Here is a 25,312-nt window from a genome sequence, read left to right as displayed (position 1 = left end):
ATAACAAAGTTTTTGTTTTTCTTGCTGGCAGGTTTGTTGGACACTTTATTTCGGTGTAAATTGTTGTGCATTTTTTTTTTACACTGTAACATAGTTCAAAACATTCTTTATCGGTCGTTGTGACCATAATTATTTGCTCAATTTTTGGCTTCAGCGTAAATACAAATCCTGTGCTTTTTGTCTGTGAATGCCGTTTCTAATATTTGAAAAGGCTAAAAAGTTAACGAGTTCCAATCTGTATTAATAAGATTTTTTAAAAAAATCAGAGGTACTTAATTTTGCAATAGCGGCTGTTGATGTAGTTTTACGATGAAATAAATTATCTCATAGCGAGATATCGACTTCTATTAATAATTTATCTTCATACGAAGAGTGGCTGAAACAGTAAAACAGTAAAAAATAACAGTATCTCAACAAGACTAATAATAATTCTTGTTACATCTTTCTTTATATCATAGAAATTACTTATCAGAAGATAATGCTTTGCCGGTCTAGCCGTTATACACCATTAGTTTACCAATGTGCAATTACTGAACATTTGAATTAAAGAGGGGGTGTAGCATTTAATGTGCGCCAAATTGCACAAAAGAAAATAAATATTTTTTTTATTAAACTGTATATGGTGACAGCATTTTAAATGTGAAATGCTGCAGTAAAGTATTTTTTATTGAACTATTTTTTCGCGAATTCTGCATCATACTCCTTTTAAGGTGTTCAACTCCAATATCTTTAACATCTATTTGGTATAACAGTTTGTATGACCTTGTTGGTAGTGACAACGAAATAGACAATGAAATACAGCCACAAAACAACAGTGTGTGTGTGTGTGTGTATTACGTTTCGCAAATGGCTTTCCTATTTCTTCCAACAATAAGAAAAGAAAGTTTGCTGAAAGTTATGGCTCTGTTGATTACTGTTATTGCTTTATGACTGTTTACTGCAGAAATACATTGTTAGGTGCCGTAATTGTTTGTTATTGCTTTATGACTGTTTACTGCAGAAATACATTGTTACGTGCCGTAATTGTTTGTTATTGCTTTATGACTGTTTACTGCAGAAATACATTGTTACGTGCCGTAATTGTTTGTTATTGCTTTATGACTGTTTACTGCAGAAATACATTGTTAGGTGCCGTAATTGTTTGTTATTGCTCATTCGCGAGATTAATTTGTGGTTTAAACTTAACTCAAATGATTTGTGCTAAGACAACTAATAAAGAAGAGTGGTGAGTTCCTATGCAACTTCGCAATATAATATACAAATCCATATAGGTATACACACACACACACACACACACACACACTTGTATATCTCGGGGAGAAAATTCTAATGTTCTTCAGCATAGATAATAAACAGTTTTTTTTCCCAAACCAAAATTTCTTGTTATGTTACGTCACTTATAATGTGTATGAAAAATACTTCAGAAATTTGGGTTCGCTCTTATCTAGATACACAGGAAAAGCGATATTAATATCACTAGGAGTATTAAAAATAAAATACGTTATGATATTATCATCAGTAGTAATTAATGTTATGATCAGTAGTAATTAACGTTGATATGTTTCTATTTCGTCTACAAATTCTCTGAGATAACTTGAGTTAACCTGGTATGACCTAGGGTTAGGGCGCGCGAGTCGCAATCTGCGGGTCGCGAGTTCGAATCCTGTCACCGAACATTTTTTGCCCTTTCAGCCGTTGGGTCGTTATACTGTGACGTCAGTCTCACTGTTCGTTGGTAAAAGGGTAGCCCAAGAGTTTGTGGTGGGTGATGTTGACTAGCTGCTTTCCCTCTAGTCTCTCACTTCTAAATTAGGGACAGATAGCGATAGCGCAAATAACTCCTGAGTAAAGAGTATTTATGTTGGTAAACCAATTAAGCACACAGTGCCCCCCCCCCCCAGTGGTACAGCGGAATGTCTGCGGACTTACAACTCTAGAATCCGGGTTTCGATACCCGTGGTGGGCAGACCACAGATAGCTCATTGTGTAGCTTTGTGTTTAACTTCAAACAAAAAAATCTGTTATTCGATTAGAGTAGCTCAAAAACTAGCGACTGGTGCTGTTGACTAGCTGTCTTCGCTTTAGTTAAAATTTAGGGCAGGCTTTGCTCGAATATCCGAAACAAACTAACTTGTTGTGGGGAAATAATCCATATAAGTATTTTACTTTAATGTTTCCATAGGTTAACAACCTGAAACTACACCCTTCGAAGTGGTGTAAATTGAACACAGTAAGTGAAGCCCAATAAATGATGGCTGAAAATGAAAAAACAAAAAAATTAGTGCAAGTCCATAGAAATAACTGCTTCGTTATTACTAGATTCACACTAATATGTAGCAGTTAATGTGGACTCGCTATTTAAAACAATGCATTTTTTGTGCTTTCTCATGCAGAAGAATATTCAATAACGTCATGGAATATCCTCTCTCCTGTTGTTTGCTAATTTGGATAATATTTTCATATCGTGATTAATAATAAAGAATTTTTTTGTTAAAGAGCTGACTTTACAGATCCATGTAAAGACCTAGAGCAGATATTCAAAACGCAGAAAACAAGAGGATAAAAGTTACGTGCCACATTATGTATTAATTTTAGTAAACCATCATAAATAAATCCAAATGTAAATCAGTATATGTGTTAAAACACATTGGCATTTTCTTTGATGATACTGATATTAATCATATATATGTGTGAGGGGAAAGTTTGGCGTTCATTGTTTTCCTGTTTACTAGGTTTGCTGATATAGAGTGGAAGTGATGTTCTTACTTGTGAACCTAGACTTGGTATGAAATATGTTAAAAAAATTGCAAATTAAAGAAAACTCCATTGTTAGACTTAACTGGAAGATTCACAGCTTCAGGCATTTGTCTATGAAAACAGTAAAACAAGAAATGTATAAGCAAAATATTTAGCAGTTAGATGCGTTGCTGTCATGTCAGTAAAACTATATCCTGAAATGATCTATCAAAATAAAAATGTTAGGTGGTTAGGGCATTCCCCTCGCAATCTGAGAGTCGCGGGTTCGAATCTCCGTCCTACCAAATATACTCGCCATTTCAACCGTGGGGGCGTTATTATGTGACGGTAAATCCCACTATTCGTTGGTAAAAGAGTATCCCAAGAGTTGGCGGTGGGTGGTGATGCCTTCCCTCTAGTCTTTCACTGCTAAATTAGGGACGGCTAGGGCAGATAGCCCTCGTGTAGCTTTGTGCGAAATTCCAAACAAACCAAACCAAATTCAGATCATTTAGTCTTTTATTTCCTACAAGTTCATATACTGATCGAGATCGACGTCGTTTTTATTCAGTTATATAATGAAGAATTGTAGAAACGATTAATATTCATAATGTCTTATGGGTAAATAGCCTTGAGATAGAAAATGAACACGACTTGAATAACTACATTTTATTTGCTACTTTTATTATTGAGTCAATATGATATATACGTGTTAAGAACAGAAAAGAGCCAAGAGAATCTAATCCTACTGCAGTAGCTGTGGCAAATGGTGAGATATTTACTATGCATGTGTGAAATGAAAACAAAAACCTTTTAACATTACGTTAGGACTATAAAAATGACTACCATGATTTATTGCTTCGAGCTTAATCGCTGTAGATAGGACAGTACTGGTTTTGTATGTAGAAGTTGAAATTCAAGTAGGTGATAGTTATGTTTGTTAGATACTTTGAATGTAATCTGATTGTTTTTTAATTTAATTTTTACTTTTTAAATTTTTAACGCTTAGATCTCCAAAAGCTTTCCATTAAGACTCTTTATTTTCTTTCCCTCATTCCTCGTTTAGGCCTAGAAATTAGATCATGAAAATTCACAAGCCTTTTACATTGCCTATAAAACATGTCATTCCACCGTAGATGAAATAGAAAATAACGACTTATTGTTCTTATGTTGTTGTTTTTTTTTCGTTGTTGTGAATTTTAAAATGTGGTTATAGATATTTGCGCTATTTTATTTTATCTTTTTTTACATGATTAATATGAGAAACAAATCAATCTTTAAAGTCTGTACAATAACAACGGTTAGGGAGCTCATAAAATTATCATTATAAATATTTTATCGCTAAATAGTCTGCCGTTACTTTCGCATCTATTGAAACTGTTCTTTAAAAGAAGCTTTCTCTCGTATTTTTATCTGCTTCTCAGGAAATAAATTACAAAAACAAAACAAACGTGTGACAGAATGTTATTCCATTACATACTTTTCTTTGTTTGTGTAGTTTCTTGTGACTTTTCTGTTTCTGAAGTTATCGAAAACAACAAAATAGAAAAGTTGAACAGATTCAAAGGGTAGTGTTGATTTACGGTATGAGTACGGTTTCCAGTTTCTAAGACTTTCTCCTATTGTCCTGGCCCGGCATGGTCAGGCGGTTAGGGCGCTCGACTCGCAATCTGAGGGTCGCGGGTTTGAATTCCCGTTCCACTAAAACATGCTCGCCCTTTCAGCAGTGGGGGCGCTATAATGTGGCGTTCAATCCTACTATTCGTTGGTAAAAGAGTAGCCCAAGAGTTGGCGGTGGGTGATGATGACTAGCTGCCTTCCCTCTAGTCTTTCACTGCTAAATTAGGGACGGTTAGCGCATATAGCCCTCGTGTAGCTTTGCGCGAAATTCAAACCAAACCTATTGTCCAAGTGGGTCATTACAGGGACATAGGCGAACTTGACGTGACATGTTGGCTCTTGCTGTTATCACGAAGGTCACCTGTTGCACGTGGTGTTCTGTTATTTGTACACTTAAATTAGTGCGACCCTTTGACTTTTTTCAGAAGGTCACCGTTATTTTTCTTTATTAATTGGTGTTTAATAGGTGTTAATTATTCGATGTCTTTCTGATAGAAATATTTGTGTGAAGCTGTTCATTTGTTTATAGAGGGGATATATGTATATTCTTGTTCAAAGTATAATAAAAAATCCAGCAGTCATTGCAGAATTTTGCATATATATGTTTGAATATTGACTACTTTATCCTCAACTATAAACTGGAACAATAACACTTCTTACGACACTTTTCCGAGTTACCCCAGAGAACTCGTCAGTGTAATAAACAAAAGAAGGGATAATTCCTTAAAATAATGTTTCACATTTAATTATTTGGTTATGATACGATGAAATACAATTTATTTTATTGTTATTATCATTATTTGATTTTGTTATAGTGGTATTTTATGTTGCAAGTGTAAAAAAACAAAACAAAACCTAACAACAATAGAGAGTACCAACGAGAAAATTGTGACATAGGATTTATGAGATTGAAACTATGATAAGTGTTTATTGCTAAACATAGGTAAACAATATTACACATTTTAATTGAGTTTGTGATTAATTGTTTTAGCGTAAACCTACACAATATGCTCTCTGCGTTCATTACACTACAGTGAATCTGGCACCGCATTTTGGCGTTGTAAATCCATAAACGTACCTCTGACCTCCCGAGGGACCTCGTTTTACTTTCGAAACAATGCTTAACATTTTAATTCCAGCTAGTAATGAAATGTATGATTTTGAGAAATTTATTCTGTTCATTAAGAGGCAAAAACAGATGGTCACTTTATATTTTTTACATGAAATTATATTCTTTAAATATTGTTTATTTTCATCGGAATATACTTTTTATCAATATAATTTTTACGCTCCCGTATCTGCCATAGTAAAGGTTTTGAACGGTTTTGCTGTTAATCAAAAATGGAACATTAATACCCTATATAATATTCATTTTGATACGCAACTTAAAAGTGTTTAAGTCCCCCTAAGAAAATTAAAACAAATTGAAATGAACCTTTCGATTACCAACTTAGGTATATTATGTACCCCCAGTTTTTGAAATAGATTCCTTTGTTACAAGCATGGGTTAATATACAGCTGCCTAAGATCAATAGGAAGAGTTCTATCATTATATAAACCTTCTAATGTTACCAAGATTTTTATAGCATTTAGTTTTAGAATATTCTTGTTTTTATGTGAGGCCCTTTTGTAGAGAATTGTTCTTTAATGTTATTTGTTTTGAATTAACTATCGATAAATAGTTTTTGATACCATCAAACAGACCACCTTTTACGTTTATACTTTACTTAATGTTAAGAATGTTTCCAAAAGCTTGAAACTGCACGAATTTTACTTTGTTCGTGATTTAATTAAATAACGTATTATGATTCATCATTGTTTTTATTTTTATTTCATCTTTAAAGGCTTGTATAGTACTATACATCTGGTTGTATTAATGTGTTGCATTACATATATACCAATATGTATGGAAGACTTCATTTATCATAACATTTATCGAGGCAGAAAAGTTAAACTGAAATTCTAATGTCGACTTTATACTATGGTAAGACGATAAATTAAATATTTAAGCCACCACAACATACATCACGAGTAGATTTGTTTAAAAGTGCATGCTGTCATAATTTTGGTGTGCATCTAAACTTTTTGTAAGAACTTTTATGACGAACATAGTATTAAATAATTGTTTGTAGATTAAACAACTTGAGGTTAAATGTTTTACTATACAGTTCAGAGTTACGATTTTTATTATTTTTTGAAATTTTATCAAGTGATTTTAAACGTTTAAATTATTTAATGTTCAGACTAAGATTGCAATAACTCTAATTTTCTGAAATATAGGTCAGTTTCAAACATTTGAGCAAGATGATTTTTTTTTTGTTTACGTAAAGTGACCACAATGACCATGCTTTCTTATGTGAATTATTTATATTACACAGTGAGGACTTCACAGTTGAACATCTCCCAGTTGCAGGAAGTTCTAACATCTTACTGATATGTTAAAGTATCCTGTTAAGATGTTTTTCTCTCCAGTGTAAACAGTCTCCTTGACTGCAATTTAAATATTACGTTTCTATGATGTTATCAAGACGCATTAGGATATTTTGTTCAGCTATAATAAAAGCTGAATACCGCCATACAGACTCGTGTAAGCTTAACAGCAAACAACACGTGATCTCGCATCTCGTGGAGCCTGTCTCTGTGTGAGAGAAATTCTGTAGTTTTTTTGTATAAATGTACCAGCATTCAGCTACCGAGAAGCATCAAAATATCCATAACACTTTTAACTTCTATGTTTCATCCGCTTCACATGTTCAGAAATGTTTCTGCATGTGTTTAGATAATTTTTGTGGGCTATACTGAACTGGTCACGTGCCCAACTCTTCGTATTTCTGTGACCGTATTTCCATTAACCTGTTTGGTACATTCGGATTGTGTCCTTAATTTTTTCTTTCTTTCTTTTTTTTAGCAAGTAAACAATCTTACTCACTTAGACTTTGATCGTATAGTATTTCCAACTTCTGTGGAAGGTACGTCTATTCTCCTTCTATTACTTTGTATTCTTTAACATTTTCGATGTACGAAACGTGTTTGCTTATTTACTTCAATAATGTGTTTATAAATACTGAGTTGTGCTCAATTAACCTTCTGTTTGCTTAGCCTGGAAATCGCATTCTATGTTTGCTGTCTTTTTTTGTTGTCTCTTTGATCTATATAACATTTCTCCAGAGACGCTAATTTATATGTTTGAATGTTTTCCCTTCCTATTCGCAACAGTGTCAGAATAACAAACTTGTTATTTTAAACTATATGTACATATACTTATTGGACACAATAAATCAATTCTTTATGGATTTTCTGTATATGGGAATAACCTATTATAAAAAAAATTATCTGTATTTATCCTCAATCTTTGTACAAAATTTAAATCCGGGTATTCCATAACGCAATCCACGAGGTCTATGGAGAACATAACAAAGGCAAAATGACGAGAGAAATCAAACAGATGCAAATTTAGTCGCTGTAAGCTACACATTATAGTAATCACACCCTAGTTGTATTATGGTGAACCTGTATGTAAGTTAACTTCATTGTCTTTAAGTATCGGGTTAGAACGAACAGTATAGTATTCAATAGAACTATTTACAAATAATATATTCTGTCACAAACATCTTCACATTTAGTTAATACATTGGTAGAAATTGTTATTTATGTTTGGAATATTCGTCACGTTAGTATTATGTACATTTCCATTACACGTTGTGCATCATTCTTCAAAAGTTATGTTAAACTATCCTAAGACATTTATCTTGAATGGGTGGCTGCGAACTTTTATTTTACGTTCATTACATCAGTGATTTCTTCTTAGTGAATATATAAAACAAAAGTTTTATTTCATTGATTAGCTAGCGAAATATTTCGGTTATTCGAGCAAAGCGCAACTAGGACTTTTTGCGTCCGTAATTTCAAATTGATAGAGTAGATTTGATTTGTTTCGAATTTCGTGCAAAGCAGCGAAAGACTAGAAGGAAGGCAGCTGGTCATCATTACCCACCCCCAACAATTGGGCTGTTCTGTTACCAACGAATAGTGGGATTGACCGTCACATTATAACGCCCCCACAGCTAAAAGGTCGAGCTTGTTTGGTGGGGCGGGGAGTCGAACTCGTCACCCTCAGATTTCGAGTCGAGAGCCCTAACCATCTGGCCATTCCAGATAGACTAGAAGGTTTGTTTTAGCACAAAGCTACATGTAGGCTTTCTACTGTGGTGAATCGACCCCCGGATTTTAGTGTTATAAATCCGCAAACTTACCGCTTTCACATCAGGGAACAGACAACAAGAAAGACAGTTAGTTAACAGTCTCCACTAACCGAGTAGAGAAACATGACAGTCATTCTTATAACGCACCCACGACCCCAAAATGCGGGGAGCTATTTTGAGGTAACAGGACGCGAACCTGGAACCTCAGATCCACAGCACGGCACGTTAAACAATAAACCACACCAGACCATAAAACAAAGAGATGTATAATCTAATGACTGTAGTTTAATTTTCAACATAACAGAGCGATGTATAATCTAATGACTGTAGTTTAATTTTCAATATAACAAAGCGATGTATAATCTAATGACCGTAGTTTAATTTTCAATATAACAAAGCGATGTATAATCTAATGACTGTAGTTTAATTTTCAATATAACAAAGCGATGTATAATCTAATGACCGTAGTTTAATTTTCAATATAACAAAGCGATGTATAATCTAATGACCGTAGTTTAATTTTTCAAAAGCTGAGTTAAAGGCAGAATGTTTTTGTGTTTTAAATCAAAGTCGTATTATTGATATAGAATCGTATCTGATGTAGTCTTGTTTTGTGTGGTATCTGACATTTACTTATACGCAGTGAACTTAATTTTATGTTATAGTTAGATTGCATCGAAAGTTTAATGAAAATCTGTATCAAAGGGGCGCTTGGATTTCTTCTTGCGACAAAGATATCAATCTCATATGGAAACCCTACCCAACTACAATGCGCCCTTGGATTTTGCAAAATCCGGTTGTTCGTGATATGTTCTACAGAACAGAAAATATAAGAAAAATATATAATAATAAGAATATAATAAAAGCAGTAAGTTGCGATTTTCTGTATCATTTATTCTCAGAACCGGGAAACTAATATAAAACTTGAAGTTTATCTAATATAAAACAACAACAACAAAACACTAGTTTTTAAAAGTAATAGTGCTCGAACATCAATCGTAAAATATCTACATTGCCAGTGAAAATAAATATTGTATTTCTTCAAAATTAAACCACTTTGAAAATAATGATAGCTTCTCTAGTCAAAGAATATCCCCCCCCCAGTGGCACAGCGGACTTACAAAGCTAGAATCCGGGTTTCGATACCCATGGTGGGCAGAGCACAGATAGCCCATTGTGTAGCTTTGTGCTTAATTACAAAACAAACAAATCAAAGAATAGTTGAACCTGGTTTTCAGATCATATGCTAGCAAAAAAATAAATAAATAAAAATTGTAATCTAAAACTGTATTTTTATTTAATGCAAACAAAGTAACATCGACCAATCGTTGTACAAAAACAAACAAAGAAAAACGTCTTTCAGTTTATTTCCGACTTATTACAGGACTCAGGTTAATGCAAGAACCCCCCCCCCCCTCCGTGTTACAGCGGCATGTCGGCGGACTTACAACACTAGAAACCGGGTTTCGATACCCGTAGTGAGCAGAACACAGATAAGCCATTGTGTTGCTTTGTACTTAACTTCAAACAAATAAATAATGCAAGAAAGACAAAAATCATCTTTCAATTTATTTTCGACTTATTACAACTTATTAACTTAGGTTAATGCAAGAACCTTCTTGATTAAAACATTATGTCACTCGCATATCAAAAACATTAAATGGTGAATGTTTTTGTATGAGTAGTTTAACCGTAAGGAAAAACATCTCCCTAATTTTTGTCAGCTACGTCAATTGCTTAATGATATACAAATATAACCACATAGTATATCTCATTGTGATAAAGGTTTAGATAAACGGCTTTGATGCTCCATATGTATATATATATGTTTTTCTATTACTACCAACGTTTCGCTTTTACGGCTTCTTCAGGGTTAATATATACAAAACTAAACTTTTATCACAATGTGTAAATCCCTCCAGTATGCACTAGAAACTTTAAAAGAAAACATAGTATATCTCGCTATCTTCAGTTGTCGCTGGATATCATTTAAGTCTTTTACTCATACTCAAAATAAAATCGCATTGATTATTTATGAAATATAAAAATATCATCGTCAATGCCTTTTAACAATCACGGGTATGTCATACGTAGAAAATAATACAACAAAATGTCTAATCACCACTTAACAATGTTCATCGTTATACCAATAGATTTAACATCTATGAAATATAAAAATATCATCGTCAATGCCTTTTAACAATCACGGGTATGTCATACGTAGAAAATAATACAACAAAATGTCTAATCACCACTTAACAATGTTAATCGTTATACCAATAGATATAACACCAAACTAATGAAAATACCAAGATGTTGAGTCTGAATTGTACGGATTTTTGAATACATCATACTTATAGCTGCGTGCACCAGTGCAGTACAAAGACATTAAGCTAGAAAGTGCATTATCCAGAGCCGAGGGGTTTTGTCGAGGTCAAAATTAACAATAGGACAGTTATAAACTAGCCTCGTGTGGAAAACTAAATGAAGTACTAGTTAACAAGTGTTACTTAAGAAAGTCATGAGCATATAGAAATGATTTCTGAACTGGAAACTGATGATTTTGCAACCATGCATTAATTATAAGGACACTTGATTTACAGAAAAGTTCATTTTAGGAATTCACTTTGATAGTTAATACGGACAACACCATAACAAATTGTAACCATGGCATGTAAACTTGATGATATGTTAAAATTCTTGTGCTTGAATTAAAATGTTTGCGGGATATATAATGTTAATCACAAGATATAATTTAGCTATAAGTATATACATTTTGTGCACTGACTGCATTTTCGAAATCCAGGATGTGCATCGTTTTAACACTTCATACAAACTCGCTAATTTGTAAATTTTTGTGACTTAAACCCCCAAAATTTAACCTTTTTACCTCATTACAGGATAAGCGTATTTGGAGGTAGCACCTCCTTTCATGTAAACCTTTGGACCCAAGGATAAAATTGCTCCATGCAAATGTTCCACCCCAAAATAGCAGTTATCTGTTAATGTAAAATGTGACTTTTTGGCCTAATTTTAGGACAGGTAAGGTTGGAAGTCATTTGCTGTATTTTTAGGTTTGAGGTAAATCTGATGACGTCAGAATTTTAAAAATCAGGATAGTTAGCTTATGTGCTAAAGCAGATATATAACGGCTCACAATTTATGAAAGCACTTATGTGGTTATATAATATTTTCACGTAGCATAAAAAAGTTTTACTTTCTAGCTTCATTACCACAGATTATTGTTAATTGAAGTAAAAATTGATATTCGTGCTGTTTTTTTTTTCAAAATCACGTTAATTTACAACCACAATAAAATACCTCATAACACCTGTCGTCCTGTTATTATTTCAAATATATTCAACTAAAAATAAAAGTTGTTTAAGCAAAAATTTGTATATGCTCAAGTTTTTATTAATGTTTATGATAATTGCATTAAATAATGTTTCATGGTAATTTCTAGACATTATAATTGCACTAATGATAAGCATCATTTCGTGGTGATGAGTTTCGGGTACAAATGACAATACATATGTATTGATTAACTTACTACTATTAACGTAATTACATACACATGAGTTGAACGTCAAGATATTTTGTCCATGCGAGATGACTAAGAAAACTTTGTTGGGACAGAACTAGTCATAGAGTAGTTATGATGATTCATCTATCCCTTAGGGGTCGCCATGAATCACCCACCTGTGGTATACTCCATACTCCTCCTGGCTTGAACTCAGACTTGTTTGCGGCACGTGCTTGAACAGTTTATTCACAAACACCTGAAAACCGAATTATAGTACTCTTCAGCTTAGTCCAGTGTTCAGTATAAGTTGTGTGATTTAAAGATGGGCTGTGACGTATGAACTTTTGATATCTTTGGAGCACTAATAAGGACGTTAAGGTTAATTCGTTTACTTAATTACAAACTTGAATAACAACGATTGTTTTTCTGTTTTCTGATTTTAGAAATCGAAGCCCAAGAAGCATGTCGTTGGTTGAGAGCAGCTGGATTTCCGCAGTACGCTCAGTTATATGAAGGTAAGAATACGTCTTACGTGCCATATTTTCACAAATAAGTACAGAATGTAACCTAAACTTAAAAGTCTTAACATAACTTATATCAGTTCGTAAAAACTTCAGACGAATGTATTTATTTTAACCTTAACTAATCATGTGCTTCAGTAATTTAACAACAACAAAAAATTTACATATCGCCCATTAAAAACATAAGTTATCGTAAGTAATTATATAAAACAGTAGAAAGTACGAATTATCATCATAATTTACATTAATATTTGCATTTACTGTGCTCTAGCTGTGTAATTCGCACGCATACTGCAATAGGAATTTCGATAAACAAAGTTTCGTGTAAATCACTCTTTAGTTCAGTATTTTCATTTAGGAAATGTCTAATAGCAGAGAATTGTTTAGTGTGATTTAAAATAGGTAAGCACAGCAATTCGGAGCGTTTGTTAAAAACGGATATTCTTTAGCAGCTGAGGAAATAACACTATTACCTTCAAACAGTCCTGCTTACAAGTTACATTCATAAGTAATATTACTGACGATTACATTATTCCACACCATCGTTACTCCTCGTGAGAAATAAATTAGAATATAGAACAAGAAACACGTAGATAGTGCCTCGAGTATAGCAAGGCACGTGGTATTGTTCCTTACTTTTAAATGCATGCTTTTTTAAATTTTGTTTGTATGAAAGTCTGAGAGAAAATATTTTAATGGGCTTGGGGAGACATTCAGTATTTTCCTTAGCCCATTCTTGGGAATTAGACTTTGGAGGAATTTGTTCCTCATCAGTAATCCTGGACAAGGATGAATCAGAAACAGAGATGTTCTTCGATCCTCATTTGAAACGGTGGTTTCAGGTCTTGTTGATGGTGTTCCAATGTCTCTTCCTCACAGCTAAATACTTATTAGAACACATAATTTATGCGGCATACATTATTATTGAATATATTTATAACAGAACATTAGTCTGAAAGATGCGTATTATTTTTCATCTAAAGGAGAAAACCAGGTTAAATCACATCATTTTTCTGATTTCGTTTCATTTTCTTACGAAACTCTTCAGAATAGTCTATTTTTACCATACTTATCTTTTACTTTAACATATGTGGATTCTTAAATGTATTAGGGATTGAATGTTGCTGTTTATTGGCTGAATGGTTTTTAATCTATGACGTCATTTATATAAGAAGTTTCTTATTTATATATTAAATTACATACAAAAATAACCACCTGCAAAAAGAAAAATAATGTGTTAGAAACACCAAGGACTTCTTTCTAAAGGTTTCACTAAACGGAAGAAAAGAGAAACCTTTTCAACATTTTAGTGAAATTCTTTTAAGGTTGGTTGCCTAGGTAACAACATGCTTAAGGACGTCTTTGGCTTTAATGCCCCCATTATTATATAAATGGAATAAGTTGGGAGGTGATGCTTATCGGGACGCATGCACTCTTTCAACGTCTAGTTAGACTAAGCAACCTCTTCTCTATATATCTGTAGTTATATTAAAGGAACATCTTTAGGTAAGTAGCTGTATGTATCTGTATACCCAATATCAATTAGAATAATCAATAAATGTGATACGCAGAAATGACTATTATAATCGTGATTCATAAGACAAATTATATCTGATTTCGGTATGTCATTTACCATTTCATGAACTGATATCTTTGATTTAACAATATGGATCATTTAAATGGATAATGAAATAAACACTATAGTGTTATTCAAATTCGATGACGAGGAACCCACTTTGAGACTAATAATGGCTGGAGACGGCTTGAATGGGTAATGAAGAAAAACTTTAATATAAGTTTAACATAACAACAAATGTACAACGTTTCGACAAGGTTTTGTACCTGATGATGACATTCAAGCCGTCTCCAGCCATTATTACTATGTTGTTATGTGTTTGAATTCCGCGGTGAATAAGCAAACGGTTCTGATTAGTCCAATGTACAGAGAACAAATGTAAAATTAGAAAAGTTAAGTTAATAATTTTTTGTTAACCGAAACATTTTTCTATGCATGTTTGTTTAATATTTGGAGTTTGTATATATATTTCTTCATTTTGCAGAAAATCAATTTCCTCTTGACATTAGAAGTGTCTGGAAGGACCACCAGTTTTTAGATTCCGATTCATTCCGAGCACTTTTCAGGTTTTTGTCTCTTTTATTTTATTTTATTCTTTTTTTGTGAGTAATTTGAAATGTGGAGACTTGCAAAATACATAATTGTATAGAATGACAGTACAGTTTTCCCAAGATAACAGTGTTTAGTGAAACCGGGAGTATACTTTGCTTTCAAAAGAAGGGGGACAGAACAAACCCTATAATCGAATAATATATTCCTCTGAAATGTGAGGGGAAAGAGTGAAATATGAAAATTCGTACTTCCTCATTAACTTATAATTCAAAATCTTACGAAAAAATGCATTTGAAAAATGATTATAATAGGAAGATTTACCAAGTCAGTATATACTTTAGAATTCTCACTAGCTATAGAAGAATGTAAATGGGTATTCTAGTTTATAAGCTACCGTAGTGGCTATTTGCTTCATGGCAAACGTCATTTGTTTCTGCCGGACTTTGTTTGCAAACACAATCTTTTTCAAGATAACGCTTGTATGTTCGCTTTCGGCTTTAAAGAATTTTTAAAACTATATTTTACGAAGCAGTATTTGGGAGATTTTTTTTTTGAATAACTCAACTAAATATTTTATGTTATTAAACTATTGTGAACCAATCGAAGTTTATTATCACAAAGCTTACGTTTATAAGATGCAACTACATATTGTTAGGAATATTTATGTAAATTTATTCTTCTTGAAATAATGTTGACCTGAAGCTGTATTGACACAGCACACCCAAACTCTGAATTAGCCTAATGTTGACCTGAAGCTGTATTGACACAGCACACCCAAACTCTGAATTAGCCTCACAACCTGCATGTATATATGTTCCCCGTAGTACAAAGCAGCATATGCTTAAAAAGGTGTTCGGCAGATAGGGAATATTAGCTATGTTTGAAATGTCGCAAAGCTGACTGACCACTAACATAGAAAGGTTATTGGTGCTAATTGGAGGTTATGAGTGTTCACGTCATTTCCATCACATTGGGTTTTCTCACATCAACTATGGGTAATGTTCTTTGGAACTGGAAGACAACAGGACAAGCAGGCCAAATTTATTGACAGATCAAGCCAGTAAAAAAGTGTGGCAAAGAGTAACTTCTGTCTGACGTTACATCCATCACTCCAAAAGTCAACGAACGCACTGTAATAGAGGTCAACACACCCACAATCGGACGTGATCATCTGAAACGAGGTACACCACCATTTTCATATAGGAATATGCTGTGTGTTTCAATAGTGGAAATATGTTGTTTGTACGGATGATTACTGGTAAATGTACTAACTTTTAGACCCTACGTAATGATACCATTAATGGCGTCGTATGGACTACATTCTACGACCATTTCTGCAACCATATGCTGGTGCAGTTGGTTCTGACTTCAGTGTAATGGATGAGAACTGTACCAAACTAGCTGAAATTCTGTCGGCTGAACCAGGACTTTAGAAACATTCTGATTTTCAGCCCCGATATCGATGCCTGACTGCTCTTGCTGTTCGGAGTGATCATACTTCGTATTAAAGTGAACTGTAAAGTCGTAAAACTACACTTACCAAATTTTTGGTTTACTGCCTGAGTTGCGTAATAGTAAATGGAAAGTGGGGATTGACATTGTTTCATAACATTGGATTTTACTTTATAATATTACAAATTTCAATTACACATTAATTGTTTCAAAGAGTGTATTTGAATAATAATTTTTTGATCTCTCCGTCACTTCATATGCACCAAAGAAAAAGCTGGGGTTTATTTGTTTGTTGAAACACACTTCATGCACACAATGGCCTAATTTGGAACCGCGAACCAGAAACAAGGTAATCAGTTGGTAGCACCTACTGCCTGAACAGGATCTGATAACTAAATAGCAGGATAGAGTGTCGCTCTTATAGTGCACTTGCTGTTAAAATTTCAAAGCATAGTTGGTAGCACCACGACTCAAACTCGGAGTTTGCGTATGACATGCTAACCACTAGGCTACGTATGGAACAAGAAAATGTTGGCAAATATACTACGTTGGAATAAAGTTGTGATATTGTAAGGAATAATTAATGTATATTATTAATAAGTTAAATTTTCCGTACATTCTTATAGTAGTAACTTATGTTTATCTGTGCATATACATGTATGTGTGTGAGTGTAATAAATGTATATATATAAAGTACACTTATTAGTGTTACGTGAATTACACCCTGTAGAGAACCAAAACTACATGAGAGTTAGTGGTATATTGACATTCGAACAAAATTTTATTAAAATTGTCTGTCAAAGGTTTTTTGATATTTTCTAATGTATGTTATTCCATTTTATTGCAGACGGCTCAATACGCTTAACAAGTGTGCAAAAATGAAAGTAGATTACCTACCCAGAAAATCTGTAAGTGTGATCAATTTATTTTTGTTTGGGTTTATTGTGTACAGCAGCAATGTTTTGTCTTTATTAGTGTGACTCTAGACGTTTTGATGTTAATTGTCTTTTTAATCAAAATCAGCATTATAATTTCTTAAAAGAGTTAAAGCAAAGATTAAACAGGTTAGAAATACACAATTACTCGTTGTTAACTTAACATTATGAAAAGCACTTCTCTGCCAGTATTGGAAATAATTATGAAAACAGTATCTGAAATAGTATTCTCTCTCTACTGTATGTTGGTGTACTTTGGTGACAGATTTTCTTGTAGGCAGATTTTGTTGAATAAGACCGATGTTAAAAAGGCCTATCGACTTCTTGAGAAGATTTCTAAGAAGAAAGTAAACCTACAGACATCGGTCTTATTCAACAAAATCTCTACTGTATGAAAACGAATCGCACTAGAGAACATTAACGTGTTGATACTTTACACTGTGACTGGCTGTTATTCAATCAATCAGACAGTGTCAAGTTAGGATAATGCCAATGAAAGCACAAGCAATTATACTGTTCCCAGCAATAGTGTGGTGATTGCACTCATGGCTTCCAATAGAGATATGTCATATGACAAACGTGTAGGAACCAAATTTTGGCTGGTATAGGCTCCTCTGTGCGACAGATTAAGGTAAAATTCGATATTTCAGTAGAAACTGTACTGAAACTGTGAAGAGAGTACTTGAAACTAGTAATGTTGATAATGGAAACGGTGGAAGAAGAAAGTCCAAACTTTTTAAAGTGATGTCAAGTAATTCAGGGCATGCTCTTTGCGTGGTTCATAATACTACAAAAATCTTTCCAACAACCTAGCTTTGTGTGCAGGTATGATTGTTACTTTTAGAACAGCAAGATATGTGTTAGCATGAAGCGGCTTCAGCAGATGTGTAGCTGATCCAAAGCCACTGAATTTTGGGAGAGATAAATAAATCAAAATGCTGAAATGGGCATCAGACTTACAACAGTGGGATGAAGAAAGCTGGAGTGTGTGTGTGTGGGGGCTTTACAGATAAATCAAAATAAATCTCCAAACCATTGACTGAGATGCAACCCACACTTGTATTGGTCCCCCAGCATATTTCACCACAAATACTGTACATTGACCGTACTGCTGCTCTCCACTCTGCCATCAAAATAACTATAATTTATTGTTGCCAAATAAAATTGTAGAAAGTACAAAACGAACTTCATTAATTTATAAACTGATTTTGAAATATTCTTCTAAATATCCTGTATCACCCTCTACAACTCAGCCAAGTTGTTTGATTGCCGTTTGATCATTTGGGTTTCCATGTAAACTCCTACAACCTTAAAAATATTCGTATTGTGCCGGTCAATCCATGGTTGCCAATGTACCATCGACCTCTTTTTCTTCCCAGGTAATGATGCTTCATCACATTTTATGCATTCTTGCTGAAAGATAAATTCCTACCCAACACGTCCTGAGGAAATGAATCGATGGTTAAAAACAAACTTATACCTGTCAGTATCAGTATACCATTAATTTATCTTAATAATGTACTGTACTAATGATAAATTCACCATTTATTTACAATTACTTTTTGTTACTGCTATACGTGTATCACCTGTGCACTTAGATGAATATTTCCAATGCTGTACATATTAGTTTTCTTTCTATTTAACAATTTTCCAAGTTTCATTATTTTAATTCATGGTAGACTAAGAGAATTATCGTAAAATCCTGCAAAATCGTACATTTTGTTTTATACTATTCGAATAGTTGTACTTAAAATTTATTATGTTTTATTCATGTTAATTCTTATAACTTAGGATAAGAAGGAGGAAAGTGATGATGAAGAACAATGTGCTCTTAGTGAAAACTGGAAGTTTCAGCGAACAAGCCAGCGCTGGTCAAGGGTTCCTTCACCAATTAGAGGGAAAGCTGCATCTTCCAAGAAGTCCTTAAATGCTTGTAATAAAAAAGAAACTTGCACAATAGAAGAAGCTTTTAATAGCAGTAGCTATGATAGTGTATTTGTTGAAGACCAACATAGTAGCTCTGATAGCATTCGTCAAGAACCCATTAATCAAGCCTATACTCCAACTACTATTCTTATGGACGAAGACGGACAAGCTTCCAGATCAGAGTCAAAAGGGTTCTCTACATATAGCCCAGAAATTACCCTCGAAAGCCCACGGAAAACCTCTGGAAATATCGGAATTAGTCTTAGAAGGAGTGGAAGCGAAAAACTGAAGAACAGCGCTAAAACGCTCTTGAGAAGAGTCGAAAGTTTCACGGATAGACGGAAGAAAAAGTATAGCAATGAAAGTTTGGTAATTAGTGCACCCTGGGGTTTCATTAATATGCGCAGGAACTGGTTTCCTAGAGGTAGTGTTCCAGACGAAAGTCCAGCAAGTAGTAGCACATCCTCACCTCGTCTGTTGCATCGGCAATCTAAGGACAGTATCACGTCAGATCGCATATCTAACTCAGAAGATTGTTCAGATGGGGGCCGTTACAAAACGCAAGTTATCTCTCAAAACTCGAGGTGGCATCAGTTACTTGGAATTGATACCAATGTATTCGACAGCACAGAGTCTTCTGGTGAACGAATAAACGATATGAGGAGAATCGCGACTAGTAGTGTATCCAGAAGTATTGGGCGGTTTTCAAATCCTGCATTTGATCTTGTAGGTAAGAACTTAAGGAGAGGCACTCAAGATCATAAAGATGATGAAAAAAAATCAAACAGCTCATCAAGATGCCATCTCAAGGGAAATCAAAATGTTAAGAGTGAAAACTGTTTTATATCTTTGCCTTTTGAAGATGAAAATGGTGAAGAACGCACTAGTGTTTATGATAACTTGCCTGAACACCCTCACGTTTTAAGCACTTACAGTACCGACAGAAATGATTGTTGCCATACCGGGGGTTCCGAAGGTATTATATATATTATAATTTCCTTTTCTAAATTTTCTATGTTATATAGCATCATGGTAATAGCTTAGCGTTATTTTATATTAAGAAGGTATTATAGATTGTTCTCCTTATGACAAGCGTTAAAAAAGAAACCTTAACTATTTTTGAAAAGGCTGAAAACTGTAATAGCTACAACCCTAAAATTTTATCATAAAAATTAGAAAAACTAATGTGTTAATTAATATGCAACCCAAAATCTTTTACTTATTTTGGTTAATAAAACCAGTCGATAATCTAAAGTGAATTTTTTAAGTATATGATATTCCCATTCGAAATATTGTGTTAAGACCCTTATGATAAAATCCCGAATAACAACAGGGCTAAAAATGATCATGAACAATTTTTAAAGCTCAAACTTTGTATCTAGACAAAACATAATAACTCCATAAGAGCTATTTTTTTATAATTTTAGCAGATATCTTAGGACTAGCATGAAACTGTTGTGCCTTAAATGTTACTTTTATAGATCAAAATAATAAATTTGTGATTAGACATCATAAAAAAAAACTTTATTGTGACTCTCTCAAACAGTAAATTCGAAGAGCAGGTAAAAAATTACTGTATAATTATTCTCCAAAGTTTATTTATTATTCAGTAAATTTCTAGGCTATATTTGATGAAGTTTTTCATTATGGATTTCAAGCTTATGTTATGGAAAACTGGTTGATATTGTCCATAGACGGCCATTTACAATATCACCGAAGAAAGATCTATGTAATTTACCTAAAATGATTATTTTCAGATTATTTCATGCTATTTTGCCTTTATTAAAATATTATACAAATAATCATAGAAATATGCTATTTATGATCTTTGATTTTCCTCATTATATTCCTAATCGAATACTTATATGGATGTTATTATTCCTTACTATTTAACGGTTCGTCTATCTAGGAATAAATGTTATTAAATGTCAATACTAAATTTTTTTTTATGATGTCTTTTCGCTATCTTCACTTACAAGGTAAACTGTAGTACATGAATCAACCCTAGTAGGTGTAACATGGTATGGTACAAACGTTTAAGGGGTGATTCAGGACTACTACAGCTAAAGCTATATGATAACACTGACAGTCAACTCTCAAATATAAACAAGTTCTACATATCCTAATCAACCAGTTGTATGTATTCGAATTCAAAAGACCATTCCTTTGTAGAGGAGTAAAAACCATAAGACATATGTTGGAGAGAGACAATATGCATGAACAATACTTTTTACTTAAATGTTGAAAGTTTTTCCAACATCTGAACTTTCTAACATGGTACAAAAAATGTCAAGAAAGTTTCTTGTCGAGCCTGATGGTTGCCACAGTGTACTCATGTAATGGGAAATTTAAACTTCACAAAGTTATCAGTACAGCACAGGTAAACATTAATCACTCTTAGAAGAATGTTTTATGCGCCATGAAATGTTTACACCGCATAGCTAGTACGCCCAATAAGGTAAGCGTTAAAGATCACAATGTAAGAGCACAGTAGTATTTCTACAGTATTTGTGCTATATTCTATGTACCAGGCGTAGCTTAGTGATTAACGTGACTGGACTGTGAATGTAAGGATTCATGGTTCTGTTCCAATTGCCACTAAAACGCACTCCACACTTTGGGATTGTAAGTACACTATTAGAGTGACTGTCAAATACCACTATTTGGTCAGAAAAAGAGTCGCCCAAGAGTTGGAGTTGGATGTTATTGATTAACTGCCTTTCTTCTAGTCTCTGGGCTCCAAATTAGGGACACAAATAGTCCTTGTAAAATTATAAGATGAAGCTTCCTCTTCTTTAGAAGTCACCTGACTTCTGTGCATTCGATTTTCTAAAACATGGTCTTGTAAGTTAATGATCATGTATAATGGAAGATCTTTACTAAGACCATGGATCAAAGATCGATTTAATTGTCTTTCTTAGAAGCTTGTTACAATTGAAATTGTGGTGTTGGCAGTAATTCAGAATCATGGATATCGGATTGTGCGAGATCGACGATAGGGGAAGTAGTTCCAAGAGAAGCACGTGACTTGGAGAATTGTTTTATGAAGTGCGATTAACTTTTAAACTTACTTGCCTAAAGTTTCTATGTAATGAATAGGATCATACATGTAAATATTGATTTATGATCCAGACTTAATAACTCCATACTTATGAACGGTAACTGTTTATAGTTGTTATCATACCTTTATTTCTATACTGACTCATCTCTAATAGAATAACATTTCTCTCATTTGTTATTAGTTTTGAAATTTGGAAATCATTTTCTTTCTGATTCTCTTTTTTTTTTATCGAGTAGGCCGGAAAGTGTGTTTTTACAGTTCCATTTTGTTGAATGGGATCTTTTTTCACTTTACTCTGTACTAAAAGGGAATTACTCTGAGTTTTGAAATTTGGAAATCACTTTCTTTCTGATTCTCTTTTTTTTATCGAGTAGTCCGGAAAGTGTGTTTTTACAGTTCCATTTTGTTGAATGGGATCTTTTTTCACTTTATTCTGTACTAAAAGGGAATTACTCTGAGTTTTGAAATTTGGAAATCACTTTCTTTCTGATTCTCTTTTTTTATCGAGTAGTCCGGAAAGTGTGTTTTTACAGTTCCATTTTGTTGAATGGGATTTTTTTTTCACTTTATTCTGTACTAAAAGGGAATTCCTCTGAGTTCTGCAGTATATTGCGCGATTGTTGTACTTTTTGACATAAATAATTCCAAAATTACATTTTTGAATCGATTTTTAACTTGTTCCTAGATAAGCCAATGCTGACTGACAAACTTCACAAAGGAGTGGTCAGAAATAAAAGATTGAATAATGTTTCAACACTTTCAAGATGTAACTTTTAATATAAAATCCCGAAATAGGGTGTGTATGATATTCGTTAATGTCTTGCAATAACACGATGGAAATAAATTACAAGATGTCACTTGCATTAAGGTTTGTTTATATGCACATATAAACAGTTCATCCTGTTTTAAACCTGAAAATGTTTCTATTTTAATTTTTAGGGTTAACATGTAACTAAAGTATAACAAAATATTTCAAATTAATAAGATCACAGAAATGTTCTTTCATTATGGATTTGAATAGCGTAAAAAAAAATAGGTAACTTGCTTTCCATTTTGATAAGTCATTGAGTATAGCCTGAGTCTTGACGTGTATGATTCACTTCGCTTGAATGAAGATTATTTTTAAGGAAAATATAACTATACATTTATGTTTATTTCATGTAGTAATACGTTAAAACATTTTCTTATTTAACTTTATAATCCAAATCATGTAAAAATCAGAAAGTTTCACTTTACTTTGATGAAGCTTATTTTTAAGGAGAATAAAACCATACTCGTGTTTATTTCATGTTAAGTTAACATGTTAAAACATTTTCAAATTGAAAATCATAAATAAAATCATATGCAAGGCAGAAACTTACGTATTGATTAAAATAAATCCTCCTAATTCTAGAAAGATATTATTGATAAAATAAATTTCCTCTCAAAACATAAAACAATACTATTGGTCTTATAGTGCAGTACGGAACAAAATGAAAGCATTTTTTATCATAGTGGCAGAACATTTTTACATACATGATTAACGCATATAGTGCGTGTTCATTTATTTTATAAATACAATATTATCTACAGAAAGAGGTTTAACATCAAAATATGAAAGAAATGACACACATTTAGAATGATTACAGCGATTGTTTATAACTTGATTCTATTGTTTCTACAGGTTTTAAGGTGAAAGAACCTGATTTAATTGCTGACCTGGGTAGGAAAACAAAGATGGAAGAAGCAAACTACAGAGATAGATGTGATTCAGGTGTAGGATCGTCATTAACAAGGACTTCCATGTAAGCTGTTTCATAGGCTTCAACTTTATTGCAAAATATTTAAATGAAAATACATATTTAAATAACCAAAAAATCAACGATTTAGTAAGAAACAGATGACAATCTTGCTTCAAAAGCTTCGTACTCGTTTGAATTAAGTGGCCATATAATAAGTAAAGCAAACCACGAACTAACCATAATCTGAAAATACATATTTAAATAACCAAGAAATCAACGATTTAGTAAGAAACAGATGACAATCTTGCTTCAAAACTTCGTATTCGTTTGAATTAAGTGGCCATATAATAAGTAAAGCAAACCACGAACTAACCATAATCTGAAAATATGAAACAAACTTATAAAATCCCTCATTTAAACTTAATTTTGTATATGTTAAACAAAATTTAAAACGCGTAAAACACTTATTGCTGTGAAGTTACCGATGTTTGCACTTTTAAGCAAAATAAATGTTTTCGAGATATTTCCATTCGGGTTCTCCAAAAAGCAGGATTATTTATTAGTGTAATTTATACCTATTTTTTAATTTATAAATGTATTTTGAAAAAAAAAACGGCTAACCTCTACATACAGTAATTATGTGAATTTCCATCTTTTAGACTTCTTTCAAAGAAAATTGACAATGAATCTCATTTTCCGGCACTATTATCCGCTAATTCCCCATCTATTTCTGTGGATATCAACAGTCTGTCTTGCATACAACTAATGAAACTACGTAAACTTTCTCTTCTCAAATTGACAACATTTATGGAAAAACATTCACCGTCTAGCAAAACTGGTTGGAGTTGGAGGGTTCCCAACTTTATTCGACGAATACGGAGTCCGGATTACAAGGGTAATTTGAACATCACATATTACCATTCCAGACATCCTTGTCTTTCGAATTAATTCACTATAGAGTTTCATATTGTTTAAATTTATTGTTTAATTCTTTTGTGTTTTGTGGAGTATGGTACTTTTAACACACGAGGAACTACGAAGTTTTCTTTAACCATTTGAGTGCGGCTGCTTTAGGCCCGGCATGGCCAGGTGGATAAGGCGCTCGACTCGCAATCTGAGGGTCGCGGGTTCGAATCCCCGTCCTACCAAACATGCTCGCCCTTTCAGCCGTGGGGGCGTTATAATGTGACGGTCAATCCCACTATTCGTTGGTAAAAAAGTAGCCCAAGAGTTGATGTTGGGTGGTGATGACTATCTGCGTTTTCTCTAGTGTATCACTGCTAAATGGCCCGGCATGGCGAGGTGGTTAGGGCACTCGACTCGCAATCTGAGGGTCGCGAGTTCGAACTTGTATCCATATTTGCCTAATACAAATCTAACGTCGCAAAAACATTTAGGACGTGACTAATATTACTTCTTTTAGTTATTTCAATATATATACAACTTTTATATCTTAATATGCAAAATGCCAACTAACCTGTATGAAT

The 25,312-nt window shown here is 33.4% G+C and overlaps 1 protein-coding gene across 1 annotated transcript in view; it reads left to right on the top strand.

The window, feature by feature from the left end:
• The window catches only part of LOC106474653 (rho GTPase-activating protein 7-like), a 98,746-nt gene extending 73,973 nt beyond the window's left edge, over positions 1-24,773 (top strand). Inside the window, exons 5-10 of the mRNA XM_022381275.1 lie at positions 12,525-12,596; positions 14,663-14,744; positions 17,030-17,090; positions 18,909-20,019; positions 23,768-23,888; positions 24,485-24,773. Coding sequence (XP_022236983.1) covers positions 12,525-12,596; positions 14,663-14,744; positions 17,030-17,090; positions 18,909-20,019; positions 23,768-23,888; positions 24,485-24,773 — 1,736 coding nt within the window. The remainder of the gene's footprint in view (positions 1-12,524; positions 12,597-14,662; positions 14,745-17,029; positions 17,091-18,908; positions 20,020-23,767; positions 23,889-24,484) is intronic.
• The last annotated feature ends 539 nt before the right edge of the window (positions 24,774-25,312 follow it).

The sequence above is a fragment of the Limulus polyphemus genome, unplaced genomic scaffold (assembly GCF_000517525.1).
Source record: "Limulus polyphemus unplaced genomic scaffold, Limulus_polyphemus-2.1.2 Scaffold6, whole genome shotgun sequence".
In the NCBI taxonomy this organism is placed as follows: domain Eukaryota; kingdom Metazoa; phylum Arthropoda; class Merostomata; order Xiphosura; family Limulidae; genus Limulus; species Limulus polyphemus.
Note: the sequence above shows the minus strand (reverse complement) of the source record. Positions and strands in the feature narration are given on the sequence as shown.